The sequence below is a fragment of the Mya arenaria genome, chromosome 5 (genome assembly GCF_026914265.1).
Source record: "Mya arenaria isolate MELC-2E11 chromosome 5, ASM2691426v1".
In the NCBI taxonomy this organism is placed as follows: Eukaryota; Metazoa; Mollusca; class Bivalvia; order Myida; family Myidae; genus Mya; species Mya arenaria.
The window spans coordinates 28515999-28536353 of NC_069126.1; the positions used below are offsets into that span (position 1 = coordinate 28515999).

A 20355-nucleotide genomic window follows, 5' to 3' on the forward strand; every position below is an offset into this window, starting at 1 on the left:
ATGGAACATGAAGGTCATCCTGTAGTTGTTTTTTTTCTCCAAAAGGTGAAACAGTAAGCTCTGGTTAACTCTCTATCAAGCTTGATCCGCACCTGATTCATGCATATCATATTTTGTCCAGTTAAGAATATCATTGATGGTCATTTGTTTCCCTTAACTGTTTCAATTTGAAGGGGAGCGGTGGTGTAGGTTAAGGTGTCTGCCGCTCATCCCGGAGGTTGCTGGTTTGAGCCACACTCTGGTCACGACCGTAACTCATATCACACCAGTACTGGTTTTTCCAGGAAGCGGACTCGAGAGTGACTCGATAAGCTCCAAGCTTTCTCAATTATCGAGCTGAAATAAATCAGTATAACCTAACTGGTAAAGTCTTCAGTCGAATGTATAATGTAATTGATAAACTGTAAAATCCAGTGTAAATACAACTACAACAGAGAAAACAAAAACGAATGTTCTTAAAACATCACAAGTAAATGAGGGTACGGTTATGGCAATTGGGTTTTGAAAAAGTTTTGAAACATTGGTGACAGTAACTGTTCAGAGTGTTATATGAAAGGATTCTTTGTCAAAATCCACACATGCATACATGATATATAAAACAAATCTGTATTAAATTTTAATAATTCAGGTGATGTTGAGGATGAGAAAAGTTCAGTGCCACAGTCAAACAGCTACATTTTTGGCCTAGAGAGGCAACAAAATTGTTAAAAAGGAAAATAAGAAACAAACTGGGCAAAAAGGAGAACATTCCAATATTTTGAAGCAATTGATGAGATTATAACCAAAGGACGTGACATTACACCGAAATATACATCTGGTACAGGATTTGATCGAGGTACAGAGGACAAAATCTTCAAAATAAAATAAAGCAAGTGTTTCAACATCAGAGGAGGCACAGTGTGAACATTCTAAAAACAAAGGTAAATTTAAGAGAAGAAAAAAAGCAGATAGGTTGGCAACAATGAAGTTTTGCAATTCTTGAAACAAATGGAATCACAACGCAAAATAGAGCATGAAGATAGGGAAAAAAATAAAACTGCTGAAAGGGCTAAAAAGAGAACTGATTTATTAAAAGAATTTCGGCAAGTGTTTTAAAGAAAGGGGATTAGATAATATTATTTTTAAGGATTTGGTTTCAACAAAAAATAAATTCACAATTCTCACTCAAATCATCACTCATACGAGCTAGTATGTTGCAAAATTTAAAAAGTATGAATCTGATTTTTTTCAGATTCCTTGATTTGCATGAATAAACTTTAAAATGACAAGTGTTAAATCAATATCATTTACAATATTCTAATTTCTATCATTTATATTTTGAATGATCATTTTTCTGACTATATGTTGTACATTCCAGATTCATTATTACCTGTACGCAAATTTATACACATACAAATAAAAACATTGTAAACTAGTTATTGATACAGCTTAAAAAATATTTTATTCATCTTCAGCAGTTCTGTCAGAGATAGTTCTGAAGATACTTGAGTACTCGGATACTATTGATCCTGACAACAAGGTTCATGTTGTATGCAGGCAACTAAGGGACTTCGTTTATGTCAGAAAACAAGCGCATAGTTTTCGTTCTAGTGCACTTCAGAATGATTGTGGCCTTCAAATAATGCAAAATTTGAAGCATCTTATGGTAGTTTCAGACACGTGTGAGCCAGATGAAACATAACATGTTGCAAATGTTCTTAAAACCATACCATTTAAGTCTTTGTCAAGGTTAAGTTTAAAATAACTTGACTTGAGTCATCATTTCAAATTCCTAGTGAATGGAATATCCCATGTTCTGTTAAATGTAATGTTCATCGTGTGGGAATGTATCATTGCAAGATATGATGTATTTTCTTAAAAAAAATCTCAAATGCTGCAATGTTGATGTACAGCTTGAACAGAATTCTGTTGAAATTGCTTTATTTGCAGAGATTGCAAACAATCTTGCAGGCAAAGTTAACCTGTGTTTGAATGCTATAGATTGTGAACCATTAGGCATGCTTGCATATCCACTACAGTCATACCATGTGGCTTTTCCATCTGGACGTCAGTCTGGTCTGTGAGAAATGTATAACAAGCACATTTTAAGAATTGAAAATGTTGGCTTCCTGTGACAGTTAGTCTCAGTATATATTCATGAGCAAGCACTGATAGCATTATTTTCAGCCGAGTTATTGCTGATAGTTGTAGAGTTTAAGTTTGTTCTGATGTTTAAAACTTTTAAGTATGTGGAAAATATCCCAATTAGTAGTTCTAGTTTTATTTTTCTCGTTTAATTTTAAATTGAAAGTGCATTGAAAATGTCACACTTTCTAGTTTGTGTTATGTGTATGTAAAAGGTACAAATGAGCCGCCCCATGACAAAACCAACATAGTGCATTTGCAACCAGCATAGAGCCAGACCAGCCTGCACATCCGTGCAGTCTGATCAGGCTCCATGCCGTTCGCTTTTAGTCAGCATATGCCTTCATTGAGGTAATAGTGAACAGTATGGAGCCTGATGAGACTGCACGTTTGTGCAGGCTGATCTTGATCCATGCTGGTCATAAACGCACTATGTTGGTTTTGTCATGGGGCGGCTCAATTATAGTTGTTGTTTTCGTGAGTAAGATTATGTGTTGAAACAGTGTTCTATAAACATTTCCATTTGTCTTTTACATTCTAACATCTCATTTATTTTGTCATGGGAATGAAGCAAGATTTGCAGAGTTATGTTCCCTTGAATTTATGTGAATTCATAAATGAGTGCTGTGTTCTTAAGTTGGGTTTCCTTGAACTTGTCATTAAGAGAAATGGTATTCAGGTGAGCAATATAGGGTCATCATTGCCCTCTTGTTTGTTTCATTTCATAATTGGAAAAGATAGTTTTACTAATTGATGTTAACTTATGCATTGTTTGTTAGCATATTCATGTTTGTTAAAAGTTTATTCATGTTTATGAAAAGTTAAATCATATAAAGTTGTTAGCAAATGCTTTCTGCAATAAAACTATTCAACTGTGAAATATTTTCTTCAATTTTAAGTGTTTTGTTAAGCAAGTTAAATATTAACATCAGCGGTAAATAAAACTCTAACCTCTTAATGGCCTTATAAATCTGTAAGAATCAACAACTTCACTATCCGCCCTAAACGAAATTAACATCAAGAGCTTTTATGGGAGATGTTTAACTATTCACTACTTTGTTAGATCTGTGATATCATTTAATGCAAGTAGTCGCTTAAAATATAGTGCATGTAATAGTAAGAGGCTAAAGAGAGAAAGTTATGCAATATAGAAACCCAAAGGAGAAAGCAATGGCAACCGAATGGGTTTCTGTGTTGGATAACTTTTCTATTTTAGCCTCTGACTTAGTGTTTGCCCTACATTTAAACTTTATTTACTTGATTTTATGACTTTATGCACAAACACGTCTATAGAGCATGTAGATTCAAATCTCACAAGCAGAGTCCAGTTGTCACGGTCAGATTTCTCTACATCTAGGATGAAGGGTTTTAAACTAGAATTGAGAAGGATTTCATTTGTACATATTAAATGGTTGAAATATCTTGGAAACCTTGCGTTTTTATTAAGTATGTACACTAACATAAAACTGCATATATACAAAAGTAGATCTCTTTATTTTCTGCTGACTATGGAAGCACATATCAAATGTAATGTCTTCAGCCTGTATGCTGTAATCTAGTGTTAGAGATATAAGTAATGTGACAACATTAATAGATCCCACCAACTGTTATCTAAAGTCTCTTTGCTATGTCAAGTATTTTTCAAGCTGCCATATTTTGAGCATCAGCATGGAAATTAGCAACATTTGGGGGAGCCTGTGGAATTTATAACTGTATGAACAGATCCTCAAATTCATCATTATTAATTATACATATGCTGTGAAGAATGTGTAAATCGACCTTTCAATAAACCAAAGGCACGTTCCACTGTACTTCTAATGGCACTATGTGTTAAATTGTATTTCTTTTGTACTGGTGTTAGGTTTCCAGTGTCCCTGAATGTGAATGGAATCAGTAACCAAGTTAGGTTTGGGTACGCTGAATCTCCCAAGACATGGTCATTTCCACAATAGTCTGATCCATTTAGGTACATAGGTGAATGTCTTAATACTCTAGCGTCGTGCACTTTTCCAGGTTATCCTGCAAAAACATTTGTAAATCGCAGATTCTCAGCAACAACAGCTTGAAGAACAACGGAATAAAAATATTTTCTATTGTAATTATCGATACCTCTGTCGCTCGGCCTACGGATAGGAATATGGCTCCATTCAATCATTCCACACACACCGGGGAAATTCTTAGTTTGTAAATATAACTTTTGCATCTCTTGTAATTCTTCAGGAGTAGGTCATTTTATTACATCAACTAAATACTGGGAAATGAACGAAAATAGGTTCCGTATCGTACAAGAAGCTGTAGACTCACTGAGACCGAAACTATTAGCAATGGCAGCATACTTATCCTTGGAGTTTCGTGAGAAAGACCTTGGTCATAAGCAATGCTGATATGAAATAATGAATTTAAATAAATTATGTTATATAAAATTTGTTTTTATTTCCTTATTTTTCATGAACGATTGGTCAAACGTTTGGAAATCCATGAAGCGTGCTATGAAATATTTAAGTTTAAGTTGGAACGTTACACATTAAAAAGATTGATAGATCTCAAAATATGCACAAGTCCGATTCGGGAGAAAAGCTCTTGGCACCACAGTTTGCACAATATTGAAACGAAATAGTAACCAGCCTACAGTAGAAGTGTTCTTACACGGTACCACATTCTCCGATTTTCGAAATATGTCCTTTGAATGAAATTATCAAATAAAATATAAACCATACTCACGTTGTTCATGTAAACATAGGGCACAGCTCCATGACGGAAGTGTCGACAGCTCTTTTTCTTTGCACCACCGTAAAGTGGTGGAGCTTGCGTTTAGAGGCCGTGTAGTTGTTGCGCATTAAATTTCACAAACATTTTACTGTTTGGTTTACAAATAATGGTTTCATATGACTTTCGCAGCTCATATAAAACAATACACTAGTATCTAACGGGTCAATGTGACTCAAACTTTGAAGATTATATGACGGTTTCACTCTTCGTGTTAAGTGTCTTAAGTAGCAGGACAAAGAGGGTCCTCTAGTCAATTATTAAACGTCCTAGTGGCTGTCGAACTAGATGATAACGTTTGTATATTCTGATTGTTATCACAGTCAGTTTTAAAACAAAAAAGATGGATTGTATGTGGTTCATTCTTACAATTGCTTATATTTTATTTTGTCTACCTAGTCACCAGTGCGAAGGTAAGACTCTTTATTTAATAGTAAACATTATGATATATTTGAGAAGCGGCATTTGGTGTGTGTTTAGACAGGATCGTGTTATATTTATCTTAGAAAAGATACTGCCGTTTATTTATTTAAAGACAAAGACGAATTTCGATGTTAAAACCATAATAACATAGCGTATTGCTTAGGGCCGAACTCAGAACATCCACTCTCACTCACACTCCAACCACATTCCCGTAAGGGACACTCAAGTGACCACTTGAGTGGAATAAGGGGATAGACACCCAAGTAAACTGATCGTAGTCAGAGGCCTCGCTAACACTCCACTTCAGCAAGTGACCGATACAGTACAAATCCATGTATGTTTTCATGATCATATCGGATTATCTGTTTGACTATAGTGGTGTTTACAGTAAACAATGTAAACATGTGTGTACCTTATTGTAAGATACAGTGACAATAACGACAATAAATTAGTATTCGAAAACTTAAACTAACATATTTAGACAATTGTTTATAAAATATAATAAAATTCACCTTTTTCTTCTTTTTTTTATATGTAGCCGTTTAAATTGTATTACGTGATTGAAATATGCTTTCGTATATAATCTTGCTTTTGTAGTCTGCATAAAGCTGTCTTATAATAATAAAAAATATATAATTATAATAAATTTTAGGCCGCTAGGCCGCCAGGCCGTCCGCCGCTACAATCACGCCGCTATGCCGCTTGATCGACTTTTTGAAACAAATGTAAATTATCGCTCCAGAATGATGAATTTTGAATAAAACCAATGATTTTAGCATTGTTTTAGAAGAAAACTTATATAAAATTCTTTGAAATAGAAAACAATATAAGGCCGCATTTATAATGTAGAAATTAAAACATTGATTTATCATTAGTTTCCAATTAAACACATGGACAATTACTTTGAGATAGTGAACAAATTGAGGCCGCTAGGCTGCCAACTTCATGCCGCTAGGCCGCAAGGCCGCTAACTTCACGCCTCAAGGCCGCAATCGTCACTTGCATAAAGCTGCCTTTAATAGTAGCCATCGATGAATTGCAACCATCAAGTTTGCTTGGCGTTTAAGATCAACACCAAACAAACAATATATGTGATTGGTGCATCCTTTTGAAAATTTGATTTTATAGAAGTCCATGTTATTGAGGTACATGTATTTCAATGGATTATACCGGTCTCTTGAATAGTGTCTGGGAACGAGGATGTCCAATATTTGTTTCAAATATCTCATGTATTCCATCTTTTCTACTTGTCATGAACATTTATCACTCACACTTATTCAATTTGTATTCACAACCAATCCTCGAGCGTCGTTCAAGTGGCGTAGCCAAGCACTCACAAATCTCCCACTAACGCAAAACACTAGAGTCTCACACAAACCTGTGAATACGGATATACTTTCACTGAAAAATATCTTAGCCGTTATGTGAATACAGAGGCTTAACTCAATGAGGGTGAGTGAGAGTCATTGTTATGAATTCGGCTCTATAGCTTTTGATAACGTTTATGATTAGAAATCATTATTATAATCATTGCTCGTGTTAGAAATGTAAATGATATTTGATAGTTTTGCAGAATATTCATTGCATTTGCTAATAATGTCCTATTTGTTTTGTAATATGTGGGAAACTGCTGCTCTTAAATCCTGAACAAATCTATCGAGGTGACGATGTGAAAGTGGAGTTCTCAAGTTCATACATAAATCGTGATACAAGTTTAGTCAAATGGTGGAAATATCTTCAAAACAAGCCGAGCCTCATTAATACTACCTTGCAACGTTTTCATACTGACGTTCAGCATGGCAGCGTCACGTTAACAATACGTAACGTCACAGCTGAGGATACTGGTCTTTACACTGCATATTTAAGAGGCATTACGTGTTCTCCGCCGGAAACTGTTTTAATTACAGTAAAAGGTATATAAAACAAATCAGTAATGATTCACCGATCATCGGTATTGTAAAGTGCATGCTTTAATTGAAATATTAAATTGATTTTAAGCGTCATATTAAAAAAGGATAATTTAATCTTTCATGTCTTATTCATTTATCTATTCATATATTCATTCCAAAGTGTAACGTTTTGCTACCAAAGATTGCTTAAATAAATGTTTATTACTAACCTTTTAAGTGTAATGTTGCTATCTCTATCATAAGATCAGTAAAAGTAGAATATACAAGGATTGTTATGTTCACAGATGACAGAAACAGTGTAGTATCGTATCATTAATATTTATACTTATCATGTGTAAATGTTTATATACGTGATAACACCCTCTATCGACAACCAATAATCATAATTAAATGTTAATGATTGGTTATTGTTTATAATTAGTCAACCGTAAAAGTAAGTCGTTTAAAACCCGCGTGTAAACGATTTAGTTTTTTCTATTACTATTTTTTTTAATTAATTCTGTTAACCTATCAAGCTCCTCAACTAAGGAACTTATTTTTTAAGTTCCTTTAGCGAGGAAATAAGTCGTTTATAGTTTTTGAGTCGTAAATTAACAACTGAGTCGATTTAATGACTTCATTAACTTATCAAATAGGTTAGTTGTTTAAATTAAGGATAGTTTGATAATGCTTGAGATAAATTTTGAACCCATTGGTAGCAGTATATTTCATTATTCGATATCGACCTGACATTAACGTGTCATGAACTAATAGCAGTAAGGTTAAAAGTACGCGGGTATTTCCAGACTGGTACTGCTTACTAGAATATATACTTCTTTAAAATGCAACACGCGGCTTTTTATAAAACTGACTTTTACTGCTATCCATAAGTCATCAAAACAGACAAAACATTTTATTTGGCCTGATAACTTATCATAAAATAATGGTAAATACATTAATCTTAAGATTCGTATCCAGTGCCAACAATGTCAGTGCACGAAAAACAAACCTTTGTAAGCTTTCCTTGAAGAAAAACAAAACTAAACACAAGCGAATAGCAAAACAATGTTTTAAACAAACAATGTCAACAACTAGCGTTAAGGAAATATATACGTCACTGAAAAGAATAGTTGAGACGGACAAAAATAACATGAATACATATAACAACAATGGCAACAATTCATATACTTTATTATGTGCTCTCTAAAACAATTGTATTGTCATTTGTATTGCTTATTTATTGAAAGAACCAGTCCTAAAACGATATTGAAAGTCCTATATTCAATGAAATTAGGCTTTCCAAAGGAGTTTTTGGTGCGAAAATGAGACACACACACACACATGTCTGATTCTGAATAAAAAGCAGAAGGATGTTTTTATTTTATTTTTGACCAATATATTACATTCTTTCTGACGTCGATTTAATGATGAAACAAAAATACATGTATTTAAGATATAATTTGATGGTTAAAACGTTTACATTTAAGAGCCTAAGGTACTTTCCACAAATCTGCAATTCCCTGACAACGTTACCATCCAAGAGTTGGAGTGTCAACGATGCCTGGTGGGAACGGTTGGCGTCTACACAAACGTGGAATGTGTTGTGTTTGGAATCAGCCAGAAAGACATGGTACACAGCTTTTGCTTCCTAATATTTATTTGGTCACTTTTTTAAACATACAGCAGTCCTCTAAATTACAATTTGATAGGTCAAAAAAGATGTATAATTTCGAATCATAAACCAGACTTAAGATGTTACTTCTGAATATCAGTATTGACTCGCGTATATAGGACGGACATTACGTTTTTATTCCTTTACCGCGACATTTTATCTTTTATTTTCATTCCAACTACATTCAATGCATGTACACATTTGACCGAATTCAATACACACGTTCACGTGTTTTTAAAGCTGCACTCTCACTGATTGAACGTCTTAACAACATTTTTTTTGTCTTGGAACGAGCCATTTATGCAGAAATACATGGAAACTAGTGACATAGGACTGCCGACAAAAAATCAGATCGCGGATTTTGATATTTAAGTTAAAAAATAATGTTTAATGCATTTTTCTTAAACCGTTAGTAACGCTTTTAGCCATAACACATTTGCGATCTGATCTTTTGTCAGCAGTCATATATCACTGGTTTGCAGAAATTTACGCGAAAATAGGCTAATTCCAAGAATAAAAATGTTGTCAAAACGGTAAATCTGTGAGAGGTTAGCTTTAATGTTTAACCGTGTCATTGTCATGTACAGATACTGAATGTGGCTGGTTTCAGTTGGTAGTATTTTTTATATAGAGTCATCTACAATATCGTTGTTTTTTATATTGCTCTGTTTAAATATCGGGTCTAAACTGATGTAAACAACATAGCGTTAATTTTGTTTAATAACCGACAATTACAATGCTTAAAACAAACAGCTGTATGCAATTTCACCGTTCATACGGTACGTGAATGAGTATTCCACATGATATTTTTATTTTGTGTTGCATTCAGAGACTGTTTAAGTCTATACTTTGCAACTTGTCTTTAACAATCGTCTATCGTTTAAAAGTAAGTTCTGTATAATTCTGTTTCGTTTAAAAGAATGGCACCGAAGAATGATAATTATTGTACGTAAGATGATTATTCAAAGATGCATTTAAAGAAAACACTCTCATATATTGTGATAACTGGGGGATTCTATGAACTGTCTTAGAGTATAATATGTATTTGTTATAGGATGTGCAATTGACGCTAAGGAAACATGGGCAAGAGGTTCCCAATGTGTCTATCGAAGTTTCTCCATTTTATCGAGCATTTTATGCATACATGCCGAGTGATGAGGACACAGATCATACCGTTACTTGCGAGGTTGCTAGGGATGGCCAACAGCCGAAAACAGTATCAATCACTCTTCTCGTTTTGCGTAAGTTACATTTGTTTTACCATTAAACCCGTGTTATATTACATGAACATATATTAGTAGTAGTATTTACACAATATAATAAACAAAGCAGCAGCGAAAGAGAAAGGGTGTGATGTAACTTTGCATAAATTCAAATGAAATGGGCAAGCAAAGAGATTGAACAACGAGATTTTCCAGCATCAGATACGGTCCTTTCTCAAAATGTCACATAATGGTTTAATTGTAAATGAGTGTGTCTCATCATGAAAATGTTTGCTTGAAGTGAAAACATCTTTGTAATGATGAAAATATCATTATAGCTCACATGATTGCCAAAGTGAAACTTTGCATTCTTTTAGTTCTGCAAAATACCATGAAACGACATTACTATTTTAAAGAGATTCAAAATAATTTTAAATGATTCCTTGTAACAATTGTGTACGATGTAGTATTTTCAGATATGAAATGCATTTTATTACATCTGAGAAAATTTACAAATAAGTAAAAATGATAGTTTAATCTTATGCGATGACAATTCCGATTAATCGCAAATTTGGTACCAGTGCAATTCATTTCATTATATTCTTTGGATTATATGAAGAAAGAACACGAATAAAAGTTAATTAATGTTCCTATTTTTACTCAAAGGGAAACCATCGACTCCTACAATCACGCTTTTGGAAATAACCAAAGAAGGAAAACATGCAAGCATTTCTTGCAAAACCTTCAATGCCAGACCAGAGCCAAGACTTTACTTCATATACAATTTAACAACTTACAATACAAGCAACAGCTTTTCCAAAATGAAAGACGATAAAACAGTTGATGCTGAAACAATATTAGAAAACAATTTTAGCAGATATGACAATACCAGGAGCTTAACTTGTTGTGTTAAGTTTCGAGAGTATGACCAAAACACGCAGAGAATGAAAACACATTGCTCAACTTCTGGCATTGATGTCTTATGTAAGTATAACTTAGCTAATGGAGTTCGTTATGTTAAACAAATTGAAATGGATAAAACACATAAATTTGGACTATATTGTTCATCCCTGTTCAAAATAGAGAGCAATGTTTGTTTATCATATATTGATAAGTAGAGATAACAATGAACTGTATGTACATGTACATTTATTATAAAACAAACAGTGGGTAATGTACATAGTTATTGAAAATGTGATGCCATTTAGAAGTGTGAACTTGTCATTGATCCCTTGCACCAAAATTGGTGTGAATTTTTAAAATCTGAATTCCATGCAAATGTAACCACAGAAATCAATTCATTCTTGTCACTTAAATATTTGTCAACCAGTTCCACCAAAGTTTATACAGCTTGAAGAATTAGAGAGAACCAACGATGAAAAAGGTAATACCAGTCTCCGGTTACAGTGTACAAGCGACGTATCTAATCCTGTTAGTAAAATAAGATGGAACATTACGTCCAAATTTGAATATGAATCCTCCCAGGAGAAGGAAAAGGTTGAACAATTATCCGGACATGTTAGGACTAAGGTAATACCTCATTGAGCATGTCTTCAAAAATAAATTGAACACGTATATGTAACGTTTTACGATTGAATCGTTATTTAAATTGTGGTTATACAAAAAACGGCCCCTTGAATCTATCGTTATAGTTACAATTGTTTCTCACATATTGATTTATGCTCGATAAACGCTTATTATTTCCTGCACGCAACATTGTGAGTTTTGAATACTTTGATAATATTTACCTTTTACGTTTTTTCTTTATTAAGGATTGTTGGGATAAAAGTGAGGGATGTGTACTTAAACTGGTTTAAACCCCCAGTAAATTTACATTTTACTGACCGTTTCAATGCGGTTCCTAACAATCCTTGATAATCATACGTAGTTTTTTCATATATTGTATGTATACACAGTTCTGTTTGATGAGTTTTGTGCTGTTCTTCCATGTTTCTTGTTTGTAATATTTTGTTTTTATGTTCTATGTCTTTGGCGTTTACCCAGTGCCATTAAACCGGGTTTATGTTTAAACGTTTTGCTACTGAGCATGTTTCTGTAGTTTTTCGCATAAAATATCATGAACTTCTCTGCGAAAAGCAGAAACAAGCAGTTAAGCATAAGTTTAATTAAGCTGGAAAACGTTTGGTATTCGCTTAACTGTTACTTAAATAGCACCGTCAATGATGTGAAGCTCTATGTATGATTGGTATTATTCATTTTACTGCATGATATTTTCTAGAAGGATACATTAAATGACATGTGTATGATCTATCGATGTCGATGAAATAACATTTTGTATTGTATTACAGAATCAATGTGAAATTGATCATTTTCCATGTCCATTTGCAGATTTTATCTGCGAACCTCACTCGACATAACAATGGAGAACCTATTTCATGTAACATAGAAAATCCTGCATTTCCAGAGATCAAAATATTCAACACCTATAACCTCAACATTACTTGTAAGTTAACACTTCATTATTAGCCAATTTGTATTGAATGAAAACAATAAAACGCTAATTTTAAAATTCAGAACGCCAAACATCAAAATCTCTATTTGAACACACAGGGATTTAGGCAATTTAGGAACTCAGCAACAAAAATTCTAACGATGACCACATTTGATGGCACATAGTTTTTGGCATAACTGAATTCAGCATTCAAAGCTGTATCAATGACCGTATTTCAAGGCATATGGATTTAAGCGAAATAAAATTCAGCATTCATATGTTTAACAATGACCCTATTTGAATAATCATAGGTTAAGGCCTTACATAAACTCAGCATTCAAAATGTTGACATTGTCCTGGTTAAATGAACATGAATCGTTGCCTTACAAATGCATAGCACCGATACTAATAAAGCACATGGACTACGGCCTTACAGAAACTCTGCATCCAAAACTTTTACAATGTCCATTTTTTTTGTTTACATGGCGCAAAACCTGACACTAAGCAAATCATTATGTAATGTATTCAGGTTCATTATTATAGAAACATACTTTCGGCAATACCCATCTGTATCTGACCATGACCTGATGCTAACAATGGGCCGATTGTCAAGACATTTGTTAAAGTTAACACAGTTTTAGCTTATAAGACTATAATATCATGCTATAAATATTTCTCATTGAAAGATAATACTGATGTCGTCTGTAAGGTGTTTTTTGCATAAAGTTCTGAGCAATATGCCTGATGTTCTTTTCACGCTTCCAGTCAAGCCGTTCATCAGTTTTTCTCCCAGTTCCCCAGTTACTACCTATGTGGATGACAGTATTACCGTTTTATGTCAATGTGACGCAAACCCAGCAGCTACGATAGAATGGTCAAACACTTCTTCGAATGATATAGGTACTTGTTTGTGTCTGATAAGTAAAAGATCGTAGAACGTATTTCATTTTGCTTTTTAAGAATAAGATGTATATGTACAATACAATAGGACTATACGCTTATTCAAAAAACTGAAAATTAGTCTGAAGGAAAATAAGACATTATATTCTGTATGTATAACTAACATTTGCTTATTCAGGTAAAGAGACTGAAGAGAGCATAGAACTGAACATGAAATTTCACTCAACTGGCCGCCATAACTTCACATGCAATGCGACAAACACAATTGGTTCGGCGGTAAATTAAGTTTTCATCTTGGTCAAAGGTATGTACACTAGGATGAACATTTGATTTGATACCAACGAGAAGGTGTTTTTTATTTTGTTGAAAAGTTTTGCTTAATAACCGTAAATGGTTCATATCAACATGACATAAGAGCCTTCCTTCCCAATGAATGGAAAGCATGTTGATTGGAATCATTCTCGGTTGTCTGGTGGTTCTGATCATCGTTGTGTAAAGCCATCGGGTGCGTGGTTTTATCGAAAGGAGGAAGGAAAACGCAAATTATATAACGCTACAAAATACTTATTGTTGCAATAACGTTAAAGATAAGCACTAAATGATAAACTAAGTCATGAAAACATCGATTTTGTATACATTTTGGCTAAATCAGTTTAAATATTCATTGGAAAATCTAATGTGAAACGATGATACATTTTGGCGTTTAAGAAAATAATAATGGCTATAAAACGGCTGAACACAAGCCCTACAACTTCAAAAAATCGCCCATACCAGCCCCTGACTGTATTAAATGTATATTGTCATCTCATATTTTCTATGTATGCTTCCAAATGACCCCTTCGCCGGGATAATTGTCGAATGTTAATAGATTTAGATATCAAATATTATTTGTATAGAAAAGTCACTTAAACCAACAATACCGAATCCAAGGCCTACTTCACCATCCACCGGTAAAGACAACTCTTCCTCCATGTTGATCGGAATCATATGTGGTTGTCTTGCTGTTCTTATTATCGTTATGTTAGCCGTCGGGTGTGTGGTATTATCGAAAAGAAGAAAGAAAGTCCCGACGAGAGAAGGTTCTTATAGTGTACATATACAGGAGCGACGACCGTAAGTTTTTTTCTAATTTAATTTTCAGTCAGTCGTTCACATTTATAGGGTCAGATATAGAAGAAAGTAATGTTGTTTTCGATGTGAAAACTGCTTGTAACAACATCATCGACCATTCAAATTGGAGCTGGAGTTAAACATAGAAATGTGACTGATAAATGTGTCAAACAATTATTAGTTACGTTATAAAATGATTTAATTTAGGCTTATTTACAAGTTTCTGTTCGAATAAGATAGTGTTTTTGTTGCTTTAAATTAAATCATCGTCAACAAGTTTAAAAAAAGGTCGTAGCCAGGATTAAACATGTACGTCCCTAAAAACTAATAATAACTGAAATTGCCTAAGATCAAATAGAAAATACAATTTCTATACACTGATGAAGTAACCTGCACAGATTATATAAGGGACGAACATTGTAGTTTATGTTGAAGGACTGGTGTTTGTATAATCACAAATGTAATCATCCACGCTTATGTTTTTGCAGGAGTTTTCAACCGCTAGGTAATTGCATGTAAACTGTTGCATTTCAAATGTTACCTTTCATTCTTTCATCTTCTGGAATGCTCTCTTTATATTTTAAAGACTTGTGTACCACAAAAACAAATGCATTGCTTCTAGCAGTACTGATTTGTTGTTGATGAAATACCATTTTATATAACAATCAACAAACAAAGCGATTTTTACTGAAGGTACTAGGTTAGAGGGATAACTGACAATAATTACGATGCGATTAGAGATTTACAAGTTTGATTTCAAAAATGCCAGTTAGGAAATAAAAGGGTGATCAGAATTTAATAAATCATTAAGATGTTCAATTCTATATAATTGTGGAAAGGTCCTGTGTACGACAATCTGGCTGGTTTCAATCACGGTGATGCTCCATCTGAAGCTATTGCTGAACCGGTTGAGTACGCCTGTGTTGTTAAAAAGGAAGAGAGAAAAACTACAAAACCTGAGGTACTTGAATTCCCTGTAATAAAAAAATGTAGTTAATATATCTTAAATACCCTGTATTTAATATGTCTTAAACTTATACTCTGTGTAGTTATTTGGACTTAAAGTCCCTTTAGTTAAATTGTCATCTTGTAATTTATTTTACTTACACTTTCCGTATGAAGAATGTCTTTAACTTCCCGTATTTGATAAGTCTTATTCTCCCTACACTAATAATTTTATCTTAAACTCATTGAAAGTAATATGTCTGCAACTCTCTGTTGTAATTATAACCTACTGTCAGTGACTTGAATATGTCTTAAATTACTTCTCCTAGACATGCCTTAAACGTCATGTAGTGTATATGCCTTAAACGTCATGCAGTGTATATGCCTTAAACGTCATGTAGTGTATATACCTTAAAAGTCATGTAGTGTATTTGGCTTATACTCCAAGTAGTGTATATGCCTTAAACGTCATGTTGTGTATTTGGCTTGTACACCCTGAAGTGTACATGCCTTATACTCCTTATAGTGTATTTGGCTTATACTCCAAGTAGTGTATATGCCTTGAACTTCCTGTAGTGTATATGTCTTATACCCCCTGAAGTGTATATGTCTTATACTTCCTGTAGTGTATATGCCTTATACTCCCTGTAGTGTATATGTCTTATACCCCCTGAAGTGTATATGCCTTATACTCCCTGAAGTGTATATGCCTTATACTCCCTGAAGTGTATATGCCTTATACTTCCTGTAGTGTATATGCCTTATACTCCCTGAAGTGTATATGCCTTATACTTCCTGAAGTGTATATGTCTTATACTCCCTGAAGTGTATATGCCTTATACTCCCTGAAGTGTATATGCCTTATACTTCCTGTAGTGTATATGCCTTATACTCCCTGAAGTGTATATGCCTTATACTCCCTGTAGTGTATATGCCTTATACTCCTGAAGTGTATATGCCTTATACTCCCTGTAGTGTATATGCCTTATACTCCCTGTAGTGTATATGTCTTATACTCCCTGAAGTGTATATGCCTTATACTTCCTGTAGTGTATATGCCTTACACTTCCTGTAGTGTATATGCCTTACACTCCCTGAAGTGTATATGCCTTATACTTCCTGTAGTGTATATGCCTTGAACTTCCTGTAGTGTATATGTCTTATACTCCCTGAAGTGTATATGTCTTATACTTCCTGTAGTGTATATGCCTTGAACTTCCTGTAGTGTATATGCCTTATACTCCCTGTAGTGTATATGCCTTGAACCCCCGGTAGTGTATATGCCTTATACTTCCTGTAGTGTATATGCCTTACACTTCCTGAAGTGTATATGTTTTATACCCCCTGAAGTGTATATGCCTTATACTTCCTGTAGTGTATATGCCTTATACGTCCTGTAGTGTATATGCCTTATACGTCCTGTAGTGTATATGCCTTAAACTTCCTGTAGTGTATATGCCTTGAACTCCCGGTAGTGTATATGTTTAATACTTCCTGTAGTGTCTTTGCCTTATACCCCCTATAATGTCTATGTATTATACTCCCTGAAGTGTATATGCCTTATACTCCGTGTATTGAATATGTTTGAAATTCCTTGTAGTGTATAAGCCTTAAAATCCGTGTATTGAATATGTTTGAAACTCAATGTCTTAAATTATCCACGTTGTTACTATGTTTTACTCCCTGTGTATGTCTTAATCTCCATGTAGTTAATGTGTTTTAATCTCCTTGTAAGTATTATGTCTTAAACTAAATGTAGTCAAAATGACTTCAACTCAACTCCATTTGAATTTTATTTTTGAATTACCTATTACATAATCGTAATGAATTGATGAACGTTTTTGTTTGTGTTGTTCAATGTAGGAAGAGGAAAGTGCACTCATCTACGCTGATCTTGATCTACCCGCAGAGGGTTCCACACGAGGGATTCCAACAGTGAATTTTGACGCCGGGACAACATACGTTTCTATCGATTTTGCTCAGACAGCTAAAATGAAAGGATCTGTGTTAGACGATTAGTTAAATGAATGTACACGAGGAAAATGACCCGAATACTTTTTGTGTATTGATGTAACGTTGCTAGATTAATATATTACACGTGAATCATTTATCATACTTTGAAAGCTAATTGTGATATTTTAACGTAGTTCTGCTCCTTTTAAATTGGTTGACACCGATGTCACATATACTTTATATAAAATAAATGTAATCCTATACAGAGCCCTTGTTCGAACATTAATAATGCATAAGAACTGAACTGTAACAATATCATTGATTATATTCAGTTTGCTTACCATTTGATGTATTTAGAATCGGTCGTAACTGATGTTGTTAAACTAGTCGCTTAATCAATGTTCATGTCCATAATGATGAACGTTTACTTTGCTATATTACAATGCTTCTTTTAACTTTGTCTTCTTTATTGCATAGTGTTAATGTGTTCTCATGCAATAACGTATGATTCTGTCCTTTTTTTCAACATGTTTGTAGACACTTCATTTTTTAATCCAAATTAAATCTGATCAAAATGTCACAATGTACATGTAAGATTTGCACTGATGACAGCAGTGAAACAAAGTAGAATAGCAGTTACGCCGCATTTCTTCTGATTTTATATAGTTTCAAATATAATTTGTCGCACTGATATCAAAATGTTTCTGTCAACATCTACGAATCGATTGACAAATTGTAAAAATTTCATGTCCTCGCATTCTTTATCGCTTAATTTGTAGATGAGCTGCATCATTTCATAGTGTGTCGGGATTTTTCAAGATGTTGTTTTCGTGGCAATAAAATATGACAATGGGCGACAACAAAAACGACAATAGTTAGCCATGCATATGCCAGTACTCTCACATAAATCTGGCATACGTATTGCATTTATCTTTATTACACATAAATCACAGGTACTGCATCACTTCTCATGTATACATATCGCACACACGGTTGTTATCTAGCTCGCACTAAAAGCACACACATTGTTGTTATAGTTCATGAAGGAAAAACACATTCTCTGCAGTTTACTTCATACGTCGAATTCACTCTACATCCTTTTTCATTCGAAGTGTCATAAGTAGCTATTAATGAGTGTGAACACTGGAGGATAATGTGTGCATTTCCGGGTTGATATCATAGTCAATTTCAAAGCAGCAAAAATGGATTACATATTTTTTATTTGTAAAATTGTTTGTTTTTTATTTTGTCTACCAAGTCATCAATGTCAACGTTAGACACTTATTATTATTAAGTAACGTGTACACATAACAATAACATCAAATGTGAAAATAGAGTGTACATTTGAAGTCATCATTATCAAGTATCATTATTTCCCCTTTTCAAGGCGTGTAGGACGAGGGAATTTTGTATTTATATTAGACTGTAAAAGTAATGAGAACCGCAACAAGCAGGAATGGGTATTGTAGTAGATATGACGTAAGAGGGAAATAACGAGTCATACCTTGCCTCGACAACGAATAGACAAGGGGCGCTCACCTCGTGATATATTAATCAGCTCATAATGCTTTCAACACAATTGACATGACTTTTAAAAGTGACAAATATGTACAGCCTATTTCTTCTATCAACGTTTCATGTAGCGTTTGCTTAAAAGCTGCACTCTCACACTTTTACCATTTTTTACAACTTTTTTTTATTTTTTTGTTTGGAAAAGTCAAATTTTTGCGTATATATCTGCAAACCAATGATATAAGATTGCTGACAAACAATCAGATTGTAGATTTTCATATTTCCGTCCGAAAATAAATGTTTTATGGCTTAAACCGTTACTAACGTTTTACGAAAAATGCATAAACATCAATTCTTGAACTTAAATATAAATTTTGACTCGTTCCAAGACAAAACTTGAAAAAGTTGCCAAAATGGTAAATCTGTGAGAGTGCAGCTTTAAATGTTTCTTTATATTATTATGTATTTGAGAAGCCGCATTTGGTTTCAAAACAAAATAACTTGATGAGTTTGCATTTAATTGTATAAACTGTTCCATACATTCTATTAATCACGTGTTTTTCTTTGCTGCATATAATAATACCCCTGAATATTTAGATAATGAACAAAATGAATTCGGAATATAATTTATGTTTTGACTGGGTAGTGTTATATTTCTCTCAGAACGAATACCATTGTGTAAATAAACACATTACGGAGATAGATGGTAACTTATAGAGTTAATTGCTTTATATCTGACAATGCTAAAATGTTGTTATAATATTTGAGAACCTAACTATGTAAAATATCAGTAAAATATGATCAGTAAAAATGAAAAACAGTTTATTTATGTTAGAGGTGTCAACGAGTTTGACTATAGTAGCCATACAATTTTGTAATAAACACTTATTTTCTTGTAAAATGTGGCCCTTTAGCGCGCTTTGATATTGATCAAATAATCAAGGTAACAATGTGACACACGGTTTTTCCCAGTCATCAATATTCAAAATACAGATTTGGTCCGATTATGGTAGAAAAAGGAAAAAGAAATAGACACCGCCTTACAGCGTCATTCAATTCAGGGTCAACAACCCCGTGTCACATTGATAATACGTAACGTCATAGCTGATGATAACGGTGAATACATTGAGGATTTAGGAAGCAAAATAATTATGTTCAACACCAAGGGCTACTGTAGCACTGTAGTTTTAGTAGAAGGTATTTCGAATCAAATCCTTTAACAATTTTGAAACAAAATAATATAGTTCACCTATAATTTGTGTGGGAACAGCATATCAACAGTATCATTAATAGCTATATGTATCGTGTGAAAATGATTAAGAACATTTTAACGCCAACCTTAACCCATGATTATACTATACCGTTAAAACTACTTGTTTTATATGAATACAATTAAATTGTTAAAGT

At 33.7% G+C, this 20355-nt stretch overlaps 3 protein-coding genes and 1 pseudogene across 3 annotated transcripts; 3 read left to right on the forward strand and 1 right to left on the reverse strand.

The window, feature by feature from the left end:
* On the forward strand, window positions 1-2063 carry LOC128235592 (uncharacterized). The gene is made up of 3 exons (XM_052950402.1): window positions 1-53; window positions 741-835; window positions 1840-2063. Exons 1-3 carry the CDS (start codon window positions 1-3, stop codon window positions 2061-2063), a joined length of 372 nt encoding a protein of 123 aa, XP_052806362.1.
* A 1310-nt stretch (window positions 2064-3373) lies between these two features.
* LOC128235593 (uncharacterized) lies at window positions 3374-4603 on the reverse strand (annotated as a pseudogene).
* A 621-nt stretch (window positions 4604-5224) lies between these two features.
* Window positions 5225-13713, forward strand: LOC128235594 (uncharacterized). Its single transcript, XM_052950403.1, has 9 exons — window positions 5225-5303; window positions 7109-7226; window positions 8690-8832; window positions 9929-10115; window positions 10743-11060; window positions 11407-11606; window positions 12426-12540; window positions 13294-13428; window positions 13607-13713. Exons 3-9 carry the CDS (start codon window positions 8830-8832, stop codon window positions 13711-13713), a joined length of 1065 nt encoding a protein of 354 aa, XP_052806363.1. The 5' UTR covers window positions 5225-5303; window positions 7109-7226; window positions 8690-8829.
* On the forward strand, window positions 13606-19489 carry LOC128234337 (uncharacterized). The gene is made up of 5 exons (XM_052948518.1): window positions 13606-13732; window positions 14325-14541; window positions 15027-15043; window positions 15378-15470; window positions 17345-19489. Exons 2-5 carry the CDS (start codon window positions 14399-14401, stop codon window positions 17500-17502), a joined length of 411 nt encoding a protein of 136 aa, XP_052804478.1. The 5' UTR covers window positions 13606-13732; window positions 14325-14398; the 3' UTR covers window positions 17503-19489.
* Window positions 19490-20355: the final 866 nt, after the last annotated feature.